Consider the following 14,614-nt stretch of genomic DNA (forward strand, 5'->3'; position numbering starts at 1 on the left):
ATAATTAAGGATATAACATCAAAAATTGCTGGAAAATACCATCAAGTTTACTTTGACAGATTTTTTACAAATGTAAAATTTTTACACGATCTTAAAAATAGAGGAATATATGAATGCAGAACTATTGACAAAAATAGAAAACTTACCAAAAATACAAAAAGAAGGTAAAAAAATGCAGAGAGGAGAATATGATTTCCGAGTGTCTTCTACAGGTTTCACACGATTGAAATGGATTGATAAAAAGCCAATTCATTTCCTATTCAATTTCCATGATCCATTGGTAATGATAACAGTGAATAGAAGGCAAAAAGGTGGGACATTGACGGAAGTAAACTGCCTTAGTGTAGTGCACGATTATAACAAACATATGGGATATGTCGACAAGTCAGATATGTTGAATAATATTTACGAAATAAACAGAAAATCCAGAAAATGCTGGCACAGAATATTTTGGTATCTTCTTGATGTAGCAGTTACCAATGCTTTTATTATTTATAAAACGAGGGATAAGAATGCTAAATTGAAAACATTTAGACTGAAATTAGCTAAACAATTAATTGGAACCCTAGAGCTGAAAATGCAAGGAACTAAGCGGAATTCAGAACATATACCAATATATACTAATAGTGTTAGGCGATGCATTTTTTGTAGCACTACAGAAATGGTGATAAAGTCAAAATGGTGTTGCGAGTTTTGCAATGTCCCTCTGTGCTTGACTGCTACTAGGAATTGTTTCAGAGACTTTCATATGCATAATTAACTTCTACAAAACAAGATATTTTGTATCAAAGATTATAATAACTAAAAAGTAAAATAAAATTTAGAAGATAAAAAGTTTTAAATAAAAAAATTAAAAAATTAAAAAATAATAAAAAATAGAAAAAACAAAAAAGCAAAAAATGGAATACAAATCGAACTTGGAACCTCCTAAGAATTCTTTATTCTCATGTATGGTGTATCCTGGACGTATTTAGTTATTTGAGCATAAATTCTAATAATCCTCTTATAGGTGCTTTCGTTTACTATATTACCGTTCTAAACTTCGATAATCGGACTTAAAATTAAAATTTAGTGATGTATTAGTTTCTACAGAAATTTTATCGGTTTTTCATAATTCGGTCCGCCCATATTAAATCCGCCATTTTGAATTTTGGAAATTTAGCTTTATATTCATGATCAGTAACTTAAAAAACTTTTATATACCAAATTTTATCAAAATTGGAAAAAATTTTGAAAAATGGTCGGCCATATTGGATTCGCCATTTTGAATTTTAAAAATCTGACTTTAAATTCAGTTATCAGCGACCTAAAAAACCTTTGTATACCAAGTTTCATGAAAATCTGAACAGAGGGTGGCTCGGTGCTTCAAAGCGAGCGGCACATAACAATATATACAGGGTGCTCAACAAGTTCCGGAACGGCCCGGCAACTCTTCAAATATAGGTTATCGTTAAAAACTTTTTCGACAAAAGTTGCAGAGAATAAAAAGGTCAATGGAGACTTTGACCTTTGACTTTGAAGTAACCTTCAAGGTTAAATGAAGGTAAATCCCATTTTTTCAAATAGAAGCATGTCTTTTTGATAGCAGAAATTGGAAGAGCGTAAAAAATTACATCCAGATATGCCCTTAGTCATGTTGACCTTTGACCTTTAAGGGGTCGAAAGTCAACAGAAAACTTTTGAAAAAATGAGGTAGACCTTCATTTGACCTTGAAGGTCACCTCAAGATCAAAGGTCAAGGTCACCATTGAATACTTTTTTATTCCCTGCAACTTTTGTCCAAGAAGTTTTTTACAATAACCAATATTTTAAGAGATACCCGGTCGTACCGGAATTTTTTGAACACTATATATTTCTTAAAACCTAAACATAAGCATGTATAAAATTATTATAAAATTATCATAAAAACAAAAGAAGAACAAAAACTAAAAATAAAAATAAAATAGCGAAAATTATTTTAAATACATAACTAACTAAATATTAACTGAACTAATTAAAATTAAATACATAAGTGACTAAAAAATATAATACATGTACAATAAATAAAACATGTATACAGGGTGCACGATTTATCTGAAGACATTGAAATATCTCGAGAACTATGCATTAAATAAAAAAAGTGGTTAATGAAAGTTGTTAGTCTCGAAGGGGGACATCCAATGATACCAAACTCAACCTCCCACCCCACCCCCTGGGGGTTGGGGTTGGGGGCAACTTTGAAATCTTAAATGGAAACCCCCATTTTTTATTGCAGATACGGATTCTACGCCACAAAATACGTAAATTTTGTCCGAAACTTTTTTTGATTCGTGATAGATGGCGCTGTAATCGCAAAAAATTATATTTTCCGCAATTCTCCAGAAATGATCATTGGATTGAGAAATAAAAAATACCTGTTCAATATTTTTAAAGAACATAATAAAAGTTATTCCCCCCCATCCTCTCAGGGTAGGGTGGGTGATAACGTTCAAATCTCAAATGGGGACCCACATTTTTCATTGCAGAATTAGATTGTACGTGAAATTTTTATTGAAACAATTTTTTTCATTTGTGATAGATAGCATTGCACTGCCTTTTATAATAAGCCGTAGTTCGCCATACACCCACAGTGGCGCGTCGAGCAGTTCCCTCTTCGATTCGGGTTCCCATTTGAGATTTGAACGTTACCACCCACCCTACCCCGAGAGGATGGGGGGGGAATAACTTTTATTATGTTCTTTAAAAATATTGAACAGGTATTTTTTTATTTCTCAATCCAATGATCATTTCTGGAGAATTGCGGAAAATATAATTTTTTGCGATTACAGCGCCATCTATCACAAATCAAAAAAAGTTTCGGACAAAATTTACGTATTTTGTGGCGTAGAATCCGTATCTGCAATAAAAAATGGGGGTTTCCATTTAAGATTTCAAAGTTGCCCCCAACCCCCACCCCCAGGGTGGGTGGGAGGTCGAATTTGGTATCATTGGAAGTCCCCCTTCGAGACTAACAACTTTCATTGACCACTTTTTTTTATCCAATGCATAGTTCTCGAGATATTTCAATGTCTTCAGATAAATCGTGCACCCTGTATATTCACCGACGCATGCATTTACATAAACATGCGTGCGCACACACACAGTTCTCATACGACAGGAACTGCCACCAAACTGATACTTTATTTTTGTGGTGCGATGCTAGCGCTATGTTCCAAAAATGATTAAAAAATTTGTGAAGGCCGGAGCTCTCGACGAAATCCATCTAAAGCGTTAAAACTATTGTAGAACTACTAAAAAAGACTAACAAGTCGGCTAGAATTGCCAGCAAACTGATACTTTACTTTGGTAGTGCGGTGCTAGTGATAGACTGAAAATTATTTAAAAATAGTTAGAAACCAGAACTTTTGGTAAAATATATCAGAAACTATAGAACTATTCTGGAACTAAGATTTACTGTTTGAAAGCGCTATTTTTATTAGGTGTGTGAATTAATTCGGTCTGTTTTTTCTTCCAAAAAAAGACTTTAGTATGAAAAAACATGAAAAAGTAGACTAATCAAAGTATTTGCCATCGTTTGCTATTTTTTCCCATCTGTCTGGCAGTTGTTGCATTCCATGACAGAAAAATGACTCGTCCTTCGAAGTAATCCATTCATTGAGCCATTTCTCTCTTTCTTCATAATTGTTGAAGTGCTGGTCCGAAAGCCCGTGCCATCGATGTGCTGAACAAGTGATAATCGGATGGAGCAATGTCTGATGAATACGGCGGGTGAGATAAAACGTCCCAGTCAAGTGCTTCCAAGGTAGTCTTCACAATTTTTCCAACATGTGGCCGAGCGTTATCGTGCTGGAAGATCACTTTGTCGTGTCTCTTTGCATATTCTGGCCGCTTATTCTTCAATGCGTTGTTTAAACGGAACAATTGTTATTGATAAAGTTCGGCAGTGATGGTTTGGCTCTGTTTTAATAGTTTATGATACTGTTGCGCTCACTCTCGCACTCGTGCTTGTACTTAGGTAAATGAAAACACTCGCATAACAAATATGAATCTTTACTATTCACAGCATAGTTCGCTCAAGCTTTTTACGGGAATAATTATCTGATCTACAATTCTCGCGTCTGTCCTCGATGACAGCTTGCTGGAAACTCTCTGTCAGCTGTTGTTGTTTTCTTCTTATCGAATTTCCGTCTTCCAAACGGAAACTTCGTTCAGGTGTCAAAATCAGCATCAGATGCCTAAGGCTCGCGGATAACGGACGCTGCCACAAATCTTGTGGCTCGGACACAACAACACACTACACCCTTCTGGTCCCACCATATACAAAGCATTACTTTCTTGCCGTGAATATTCCACTTTGGTATCGATGTGGATGGTTTTCCTGAGTCGCTAATAGATTTTCTTCGTTTAGGATTATTGAAATTCTATATCCACTTTTCGTCTCCAGTCACAATACGATGCAAAAAACCTTTTTTTTGCCTGGCAAGTAAGATTTCAGACAAGGTTTTTCGTCTCTCGATGTCGCTTTCTTTCAGTTTGTGTGGCACCCATCTTCTTTCTTTGTAAATCTTCTCCATGGCTGTCAAACGCACAGAAATTGTTGATCGATCAACATTCAACAATTGCGCGAGCTCATGTTGCGATTGACACAAATCTTCATCGATTAGCGCCTATAATTCCTCGTCCTCGAACTTCTTCGGCTGACCTGGACGAGGTTTGTCATCGACACTGCAATCATCACTTTTGAAACGTCGAAACCATTCTCTGCATGATTTACCGGTGGGAGCACTTTCACCATAAGCTTTTATGAGCATTCGATGAGCTTCAGCGGCTGTTTTCTTCAAATGAAAACAGAAAATGAGAATTCCCCGGAAATGATGCTTTTTTGGCTCGAATTTCGACATTTTTGAATCAGATAAACACAATGTTATTGTTACAAACCCAAACGTTTATTAACTGAATATTATTGCCAGATATCAAAACTAAAAAATAAAACCTTTTGCAGACAATAGAAGTTAGAAAATTACGTAGTACAGCAATTGACTGCCAGATGGACCGAATTAATTCACACACTTAATAGAAATTGCGGTGCTATGGGAAGTTAGCACCTTTTTTTTGTTAACGGGGGGAAATCCTCATGGATAATCCTTGGTGGGAGGGCGGAGTTATGCCGGACTCTTACCGGCTAAAACCCCCCGGAGTGCCTACCAGTCGGACCGGAGTGGGGGAGTCGGGGGAACTACGTCGGCATTCCCTCCCCGACACTCCGGCCCTGGGGCTCTGTCGCAGATACTTTCGCCCAAGTGTCGCGCTCCTCCTTTGGGAGGGGAGAGCGGCGCCATGACCGGTTTCCCGATCGGCCTCTTGGTCACGATTCATGGAGAGAGAGTACAGTTATTGTGAAGCCCGACACCCGTAGGATGCCGCGCTGTGCTACCTCAGCTGTAAAAGCTATACGCTACACAACTACCACTCCCAAGCGAGTTGTCCACAACCACTGAAACGGGCAATGGAAAAATCCAGCAGCGCCTGCGTGGGTCGTACTTCGCAGGATGAGCGATTTAGTCGCGACACGCGCACCGACTTCCGTTAGGGTGTCGTCTCGCGTGCCGCGTCCACGGGGAACCACGGGCAGGCCCGCTCATTTGTGTCCCGAGCCCGAACACGTTCTGACCGAGAGAAAGTACACCCGCCTTCTCCCCTAACCCCCCATTTAGAGGGGAGTGGAGTGGCACCCGGTCCCAACCGGATTACCCACTCCTCTTATCCGCCCCCTACCGACGCATTGGGGGAGGGGCACTAGCCCTCTCAGGGAAGAGAGCCTCCCCACGGTGGTTTAGTGCTCCCCCGTCAGCGTGCAGAGGCGAGCCTTGGGGGGGGACAGTCTCATCCTTTTCGGAGGAGGCTGTTCCCTGCATGATGTACCCCCAGAGTTGCTCGATATCCCCCTCGACGTGCGCCACTGTGGGATTCGTCGGAGTCGGCAGTTCGCCGGTCTCCTTCCTGGACATTTCGTCCTTTGCGAAAGAGACCGCTGCCGTCCAGACTATGCTCCTCACTCCCAACCATGGCCTCTACAAGGGCCGAGAGTGAGAGATCCGGATTCCGTCGATCGACTGCCCGGCGGAGGATGCGGCTGATGCCACGCTGGACATACGAGGGTAGTCCTAGAAGTACCTGACTTAACAAAGAAAACACAAGAAATTTGGGAAGAAATATCTTTATTTCTCTACATAGTTTTCTTTTAGCTCAACACACTTTTCCCAGAGATGTTCAATAGCTGCGATAACTTGTTTATAATGCGAATCGTCGAGCTCCTCAAAATAGCCATCAAGCCACTTTGGGGTGGCCCACCACTGTTTTGACTGTTCCTTCGTCTCAGATGTGAAGTGATGGACCTATGTTTCATCCATGGTTATGAATTGACGCAAAAACTCGGCTTTATTGCTGCGAAACTTCGCCAAACACTCGATTGAAACATCTTCACGACGCTGTTTTTGATCCAATCGCAGCACCCATCTTGCGCACAGCTTTCTCATGTCCAAATTTTCAGTCAACATGCGATGTACAGCACTTTTTTAAATGCCTATCATGTCTGCTAACTTGCGCACTTTCAGTCGATGGTCATCCAATACCATTTTGTGGATTTTCTTCACCATTTCTGGCGTGGCACCTCATTTGGTCGACCACTGCGATGTTCGTCTTGGCAGATCGTACGGCCTCGTTTGAACTCTGTCATCCAATATTTTACTGTTGTAAACGAAGGAGCAGACTCCCCCAGAGTAGAATCTAGCTCCGCTTTGATATTGGTTGGACTGAGGCCTTTCAAATGAAAGTATTGTATCACATAACGATGATCAATTTTTCCATGTTTACAAATTCACTGAGAGCGTTCACTATTGATGACTGCCAAACAAATACTAAACAACGTAACGTCGTCAAATTTCAAACTTAAGCTTTATGAGGTTGGTATTTTCTACCACAGTCATTCTTTTCAAACAGCAACCGCTATCTATACATCAGGTCAGGTACTTCTGGGACTACCCTCATACGTCCAGCGTGTGCTGCACCATGTCCTCCATTGCCGGGCAATGATAGCATCGTTCCGTGGGTTCTTTCCGGATTATGTGCAGGTACCGACCGAAGCATATGTGCCCTGTTAGTACCTGCACCATTCGGAAGGTGAGTCCGCGTCCTCTCCTATCCACAAATTCCGCTAGACATGGGCGGACGGCTTCGGCCGTTAGGAGCCAGGCACTCGAGGGTCGTGCAGCATTTGCTGCCACTGCTCGAACGCCCGGTCTCTGGTCTGGGACCGCGACATATCTGGCCGTTGTTGCCTTTCGCTCACCGCGGAGCTCCTTTACGCGCCAGTATACTTTATGGCATTCTCACACCAGGAGCTCCACGGGGCAGAGGCCGGCCAGAGTAGTCGCCAGAAAATGGTCCTATACGCCCGGATCGCCCTGATGGAGCACCGACCGCAATGACTGCCGAAGCAAGCGTTTGAAGCGGTCGGTGCCTATTAATTGGGACCCCCACTTGGGCGCCCCGTATAGGGTGACTGAAACGACCACTCCCATGTAGTGGCGGCAAGCATGCCAGCTTGGGTTCCCCTGGTTCCGCATCAGGCTGGCGAGTGCCAGCCTGCTTTTGTGGAGCCGGAGGGCCGTTCGCCGGAAGTGCGAAGTCCCACCGGCCGTACAGCACCAGGCCGAAATATTCGATCTGCGGCCCAATGCGGAGGCGGACTCTGTCCACCCTCGTCCAGGAATACAGCGGCGCCCCGCGACTTCCATCGTGGAAGAACATTTCTTGTAATTTGCGGGGTGCCACTTTAAGTTCCAGGCTCTGGATGGCGCTCATTATCGATGCCACCGCAGCTTCGCCGCAGAAGCGTGCATCTCCCCAGCTTTGTTCCCCGGCTGCCACCAGTGTGTCGTCTGCATAGCAGACAGCGCGGCAGCCGCGGGGGCGGAGAGCAATATGAAGCACCCTATCGCACGTGATGTCCCATAGTAGCGAACCCAGTACAGACACCTGCGCGACACCATAGTACATGATCCACCAGCCCGGGACCCCGCCCTTCGAAGTGAAGGCAAGGTCCCTGCCCGTGAAGTAGTTCGACAGGATCCTCCGTAGGTAGACGAGCACCCCGTGATACCCGAGGGCCTGTCCCACTTCTGGCCAAGGCAGGTTGAAGGCGTTTGAGATATCCAAGGATACCGCCAACAACATCCCGTTTCCCTCCTCCACGGCCTGGCGGGCCAGCTTCGCGATGCGCTAAATCGTGTCCAAGGTAGACCGGCCTGCCTGAAACCGATATTGGTCGCCGTGAAGGTCTGGATCTTCCAGGGACAAGTGCTGGACGAGGTGATCGGCAATTATGCGTTCGAGCATCTCGCCCGCCTCGTCCAGCAAGCATATCGGCCTGTAAGCCGAAGAGTCATCGGGCGCTTTGCCATCCTTCGGGAGAAGGACGAGAATCGTCATCCTTCACTCTGGGGGAAACACACCTTCTTTGAGGCACTTAGTGAATAAATGCCTCATGGCCCCGGATAGGCTCTCATCCATGAGAGCCAGCTCCCAGGCACGGCCAGGAATATTATTGGCGCCCGGGGCTTTTCCCTTAGCCACGAGCCTCTTCCTGACCCTGGCGAACTTGCCCGGATCCACCTCCAGTCCCTGTTCCTTAGTTCGGGGACGGAAATGAGGGGGGCTCGTCTCCCGTACTCGAGAAGTGTACGTCGAGCACCCCCCTCTCCCTAGGATCTGGGCGTTCAAGGGACTCCGTCGGCAGGGGCGCTCAGAGACGGATCTGACCGACCGTCCGCTTATATGGGCGCCCACACGGGTCCTCGTCCAGCGAGTCCACCAGTTTCGTCCAGGCGCTAACTTTCACTTCACGGGCGGTGGCTTTAAGGGCTTCCCGTGCCTGACAGTAGTCCTCTTTCTCCCTCATGATTTCCCCGTCATTCTTAGTGCGCCGGGTCCGCGTATACACACGTCTGGCGTGGACGGAGGCTTGCCACAGAGCGGCGACGTCCTCCGTTTACCAATATGCGGCCCGGCGCCGACGGGGATGGGACCTAGGCATCGCGACGTGGCAGACCGACGTCGCGATACCCACCAACTCCTCCGCCTCTTCCTAGGGGCTGGGGTCCCATTCCCCACCCGGCTGATTTAAATGTCAGGTGGCCACAAGGATGGCCGCCGTGAATCTATTCAGTGCCATTTGCCTGAGGGCCTATCTCCCTTTGGGAGGTGGCTGTCGCCCTCCCTCCGGGCAGGGGCCCAGCACCCGCGATGGGGTGGGGAGGCGGAGAGACCACACTTTATAATTATGGTCCGAAAGTATCTCCACCTCCGCCTCCATCACCCAGCTGTTGAACAGCCTTGCAGCCGCTGGGAAGGCCCCGGGCGCCAATAATATTCCTGGCCGTGCCTGCGAGCTGGCTCTCATGGATGAGAGCCTATCCGGGGCCATGAGGCATTTATTCACTAAGTGCCTCAAAGAAGGTGTGTTTCCCCCAGAGTGAAGGATGACGATTCTCGTCCTTCTCCCGAAGGATGGCAAAGCGCCCGATGACTCTTCGGCTTACAGGCCGATATGCTTGCTGGACGAGGCGGGCGAGATGCTCGAACGCATAATTGCCGATCACCTCGTCCAGCACTTGTCCCTGGAAGATCCAGACCTTCACGGCGACCAATATCGGTTTCAGGCAGGCCGGTCTACCTTGGACACGATTTAGCGCATCGCGAAGCTGGCCCGCCAGGCCGTGGAGGAGGGAAACGGGATGTTGTTGGCGGTATCCTTGGATATCTCAAACGCCTTCAACCTGCCTTGGCCAGTAAAGTACTGATTCCCCCGTGGCCGCACGCAGGTTTTGGTGTCTCCCCTATTTATAATAGGTGGATATCAAACGTCGCTGTCCATACCAACACGGCCTCGCCGCGGGAATCCGACTGCCGAGGACTATACCCCCATTCGAGGGCGTGGGCGTTGAAGTCTCCGATAATCACAACGGGTCGGGAGTGGCACTCACATACCATCACCCCGACTTCGTCAAGGATCCCTATTATGCGAGTAAGGCCACCCAAATTGGGGTTGGTGCAGAGGGGCAAGTACATCTGCACCACGGTGATGGGCCTCCAGTCAACAGCGACGAAGCTGTCACCCTTTGTCCTGTACTCACAGGAGGGGAATCGGTCGACGATCTGGCTACCACAGCGACCAAGACGTCCGGGCTGCCGAACCAGACAGAATTACCCAGTACGGCTCGGCGACCAACCTCAGCCAGATGCTGAGCTTCGCGAGACGCTGCATCAGCAGGTCCTGAGCCCGGACGCTGTTGCCGAGGTTGGCCTGGAGACCCGGAGGGGCGTGAAGGCTGAACCTCCATCGGAGACGGCCGCCATAAAGCCGTCCATTCCCGAGGAGATAATAGCTGTCGTGGCCTCTTCCTTGCATCAAGGGGAATATTGGGACTGACGAAAGGGTAGGTAGGGAAGGTACTACCTCACTCCCGTCCGAGTTGCTGGAGGTGTGGCGCGATCCCCCACCTACTCCTCCTCTATACTCACTTCTCCTGTTGGAGGAGCCGTTTCTTATTCCTCCTCTGGTGCGTCCCTCTTCAGGGGAGGTCCGCTTCTTCTACTTGAGTGGATCGTCGTCCATTCTTCGCTTCCTCCTGGGCTTCAGGGTCGGCGACGGCGGTAGCGGTGGTAGTAACTGCGGGTCCTCCATCCCCGTCGCTAGCGTGGGGGGGGGGTGGAGCACACCCCGTTCTCCCCTCAGCCTTCACGTCCCTCGTTGTAGAGGGGAGGGATCGCCCTGTCTCCCTGCTGTCCTGATGTCCTTCCTGGTGGCGGTGGCGGGAGTGGGAGCGGCAGTGGGGACAGAAGCGCCCTCCGCTCCTACTCTTGCGGCCTCCGCCACGTCCCTTCCCTCCTTTCCTTCCACTGGGGCCTAGAGGCCTGCATGCCGGTCCTCCAACTTTATGGTTGGCCGGCCAGCCCGCATAGGCGCAATGCACCTTGCAGTGCGCCTCTGCTGAGCCGCAGCCTTTCGCGAGGTGGCTGGAGTTACCGTAGCGATAACAAAGATCGCTGCGGTCGACGGCGCTGTTGCACTGCCTGTGCACATGGCTGGCATCTGAAGCATATGTCTGCGCGGGTATGCAGCGCCGTCATACTGGCACAGGTCCAGCCAACCTGGGTCCGTTCCGTCGCTGCGATCCTAGAGACCGCCGCGATCGGACACCGTACAACTACGGTTGCAACCCCATGCTGGGAGAACCTGAGCTCGCCCACGGACAATTCCGAGGGCGAGCATACCGTAGCCTGGGACAGCGAGGTCGCGAGTTCCTCGGCTCCGCTGGTCCTATCGAGGCCAGAGAGTCGCAAACTGGCGACTTTCTCCGATCCCCGGAGCCCTTTTCCTCGGCCAGTTGACAGAGGTACTCCGCTAGATGTCTCGTCCCCCGCGTCGGGATCAGGCACTTCTATCAGGATTGCCCAAGTGAGGGCCTGCCAAACCTTAAGGTTTTGGCTATGCCCATCTCCGCTGGGACGATCCGACGCCTGTCCTCCCGCATGAACCCATCGTAGGAATCAGGGGGGCAGGTTACCATGACCGTTGTTGTTCTGGATGGCTCCAGGTTACCCTTCTTTCCTTTCGGTCCGTCTTTCTCGGGCCGAGCTGGAAGCGATGGTCGGGAGCTTCGCCTTCCTCTCCTCCGCCTTTGTCCTCCTTTTCTCCTTTTTCCCCACCACCTTGGACCGCTCCGCTGGAGCGGCCCGTGGCGGGTGGGGAGGAGGGTCCCTGCTGAGCTGCGGCGGGGGCGTCATCCTTGGCGCCCTTGCAGGTGGAGCCAAGGCCGGCATCACAACTCCGGTCGCATCTGCAGTTTCTTTCCTCTTCTTCTTCTTCTTTTTCTTCTTCCCCCCTTTCTTCTCGGCCTCCCCCTGTTTCTCCAACAGGAGGACCTGAATAGGGGGAGAAGAGGTTCGTGCTGCAGGGACCGAAGTCGTAGCTCTCGGTCTTCCGCCATCTTGAGTCTTTCCCACGCGTCGAGGAGGCGGCTGATCTCCTTAGAGATTCTTTCATATTCCGCCTCCTCACGCAATGCGAGCCCAAAAACGGCTAGCGAGTCGTCCATACGTTTGGATAACTCCTGAATGGGTGGTCTCCATGCCGGAGGAGGGCCTCCTCCGACTAATTGTCGTATGACGGTACTTCGCTGGTGGTAGGGGACCCCCTTCTCCCCTCGTCCTCCAATGACGACGTGGAGTCCACAATCCTCCTCCGCGGCCTCTTCCTTACTGTCCTCTTTGTCCTGGCCTGTGGGGGGTACTGCCTCCGGCTGCCTCTGCATACGATTTGGCAGGAGACAGTGGGACGGCAGCCGGGGCGGGGTCCTCCCTGGCCCTGAGTTTCTCCAGGAGTTCCTCCCGGAGACTCCCATTCTCCGCCCTCAGCTCCCTTAGTTCCTTCCTGTGCTCTCCCTATCTCCTACCGCACCGCGTTTGATGATGCCTCATCGATGGTGCCTAGCCTCGCGATGAGGGTCGTCAGAGGCGTCTCCGAGGTCATGACGGCGCGGTTCAGCAGTCCCACGAAGGTCCCCTTAAGGGTTTTTGACCTTCGTGCGATCAGCTTCACCACGCCGAGGGCACGGCTGACCTCGGAAGCGAGTTCTGCCGATTCCGCCTCCCTTAGCCGGGCCATAATGGCTAGATTCCTTAGTATATCCTCAGCGGGGCGCTGATCCTTGGTCGTGTTACACAGATCCCTGCTGAGGAGCTGCCTCCTTCTCCAGACTCACGATCTCCTCCTTCTTTCTGCGCTCCTCCTCCTCTCTTTTCTGGCGCAGACCCACTCCGAGAAAAGTAGTGGGAGGTTTGCCTCGCGGCCGCTTTGCCACTTCCAGCTTCGGCTTCTCCGCCGCCGAAGTACTTGTTCCGCCGCTGGAAGTCCATTTCCTTGCCCTTTTACCGCCCAGGGTGGTGGTGGTTGTGGCGCTACTAGGACCTGCAATAGGTAGCCTGGAGCCCTCTGAAAGAATGATATCGCTCACGACCCCCGATTTCCCGGTGGTCGCAGCCGCTCCTGACTACTTCGTCTTGCTGCACAGAGGCTCCGGCCTTTGTGCGCGCGTCATTCCGACGAGTATTTTACTCCCCGTCAGGGAGGACGACGGAGAGTCCTCCGGCGACCTCCTTGCGGTGGTCCACCGACCCAACCCTCTCCGAAGGGAGAGGGCGGTCCTTCTGACGGGTCCTAATTCCCGTCAGGGAGGACGGTGGAGAGTCCTCTGAAGGCGATCCCTCCCCGTGAAGATCCGCCGGCTCAGCCTTCTCCGAGGGGAGAGGAAGGCCCTTCACCGCGAAAAGTTAGCACCTCATATTTTCAATCCGCCATTTTGTTAACTGATTCGGCGGAACTATTGATATAACCTATCGAGATCAGTAGAGCTATTGTGACCATTAGAACTATCGTTAAAACTTGCGGTGCTAAAAGATGAGGATCTTCACACCGGCCTTGTAAATGCAGGTTCGTACAGATAATGGAATCTACGTTCATGACGTGCTTTCTTTTCGATATTGGATTAGGATTCATATTACATACTTGTGTATGTATAATAGTAAGTAAATATACATAATATATAAATGTATATAATGTAATAATATTTCAATGTATTTCTCTTGGTCCCTCTTTTTGCAATAATATTTTATTTATTTGTAAAATACGATTATATATTTTTAAAAATGGCGATTTTATATAGATTGTAGTTCGAACTGGACAGTTAGCTGAAACTGTACGATTCTTGGCTATTTTGATTCCGCAGTTGTTTCGAATCTTTTTTAGCAACTGGATCGGACAAGAAGTAATCGATCACAGTTCTGAAATCCCTCAAGCCGCGTAAGATAATATTAGAAATCACAAAACTGTTGAAAATTGTCAAAATATCTACTTTTTCAGTTACAGTGCAATGTGGTATGATATGCCTGTCAAAGTGCAAAAGATGATAATGTTATTAATTGCGAGGAGTCAGAAACCTTCTAAATTAACAGTCGCAAAGTTTTATATTATCAATTTGGAAAGTTTCAATATGGTAATGACGCAGAAATGTAATGTAGTAATACATTTTTTAGTGAAAGTATTAATATTATGTATGATACGTATAATTATTTTATTTTAAGGTAATGAAGACATCGATGTCGTATTGCACCGTAATGATTTCCTTAAGTGAAACGTCAGACAGTAGCTAGTTTATTCAATTCTGATAATATTTTTCAATCATACGTATTTGTAGTGTTTAATATATTCCTGATAATATTTTCCAAGAAGTCAAGTGTTAGTATATAAATATTTAATACATATAATAATAATTTATTAAATGTATATAATTACGTAGGCTGCTGGAAAAGTTTCTGCAATCTAAGACTTGCAGTGGCACCATCGTTCTGCTACTCTCATAAAATTAGACGTTTCTAACCTATAATTCAGTTGACAGTTTGTACCTAGTCAACTAGTTTTCTTTGCACAGTATTTTAAAAGAAGTTATTTTATGAGAAAATGGAAATTTCGCGTAAAAATTTTCGGGCAATGATTTTTTACGAATTTTTTACAAAT

General features: G+C 47.8%; 1 protein-coding gene across 1 annotated transcript in view; it reads left to right on the top strand.

The window, feature by feature from the left end:
• LOC105190332 (odorant receptor 49b-like) overlaps positions 1 to 14,328 on the top strand; it is a 28,529-nt gene extending 14,201 nt beyond the window's left edge. The window contains exons 3-6 of the mRNA XM_025299713.1: positions 13,532 to 13,622; positions 13,764 to 13,900; positions 13,961 to 14,093; positions 14,182 to 14,328. Coding sequence (XP_025155498.1) covers positions 13,532 to 13,622; positions 13,764 to 13,900; positions 13,961 to 14,093; positions 14,182 to 14,250 — 430 coding nt within the window. The 3' untranslated portion in view covers positions 14,251 to 14,328. The remainder of the gene's footprint in view (positions 1 to 13,531; positions 13,623 to 13,763; positions 13,901 to 13,960; positions 14,094 to 14,181) is intronic.
• The last annotated feature ends 286 nt before the right edge of the window (positions 14,329 to 14,614 follow it).

The sequence above is a fragment of the Harpegnathos saltator genome, unplaced genomic scaffold (genome assembly GCF_003227715.2).
Source record: "Harpegnathos saltator strain DR-91 unplaced genomic scaffold, Hsal_v8.6 scaffold29, whole genome shotgun sequence".
NCBI classification, from domain to species: Eukaryota; Metazoa; Arthropoda; class Insecta; order Hymenoptera; family Formicidae; genus Harpegnathos; species Harpegnathos saltator.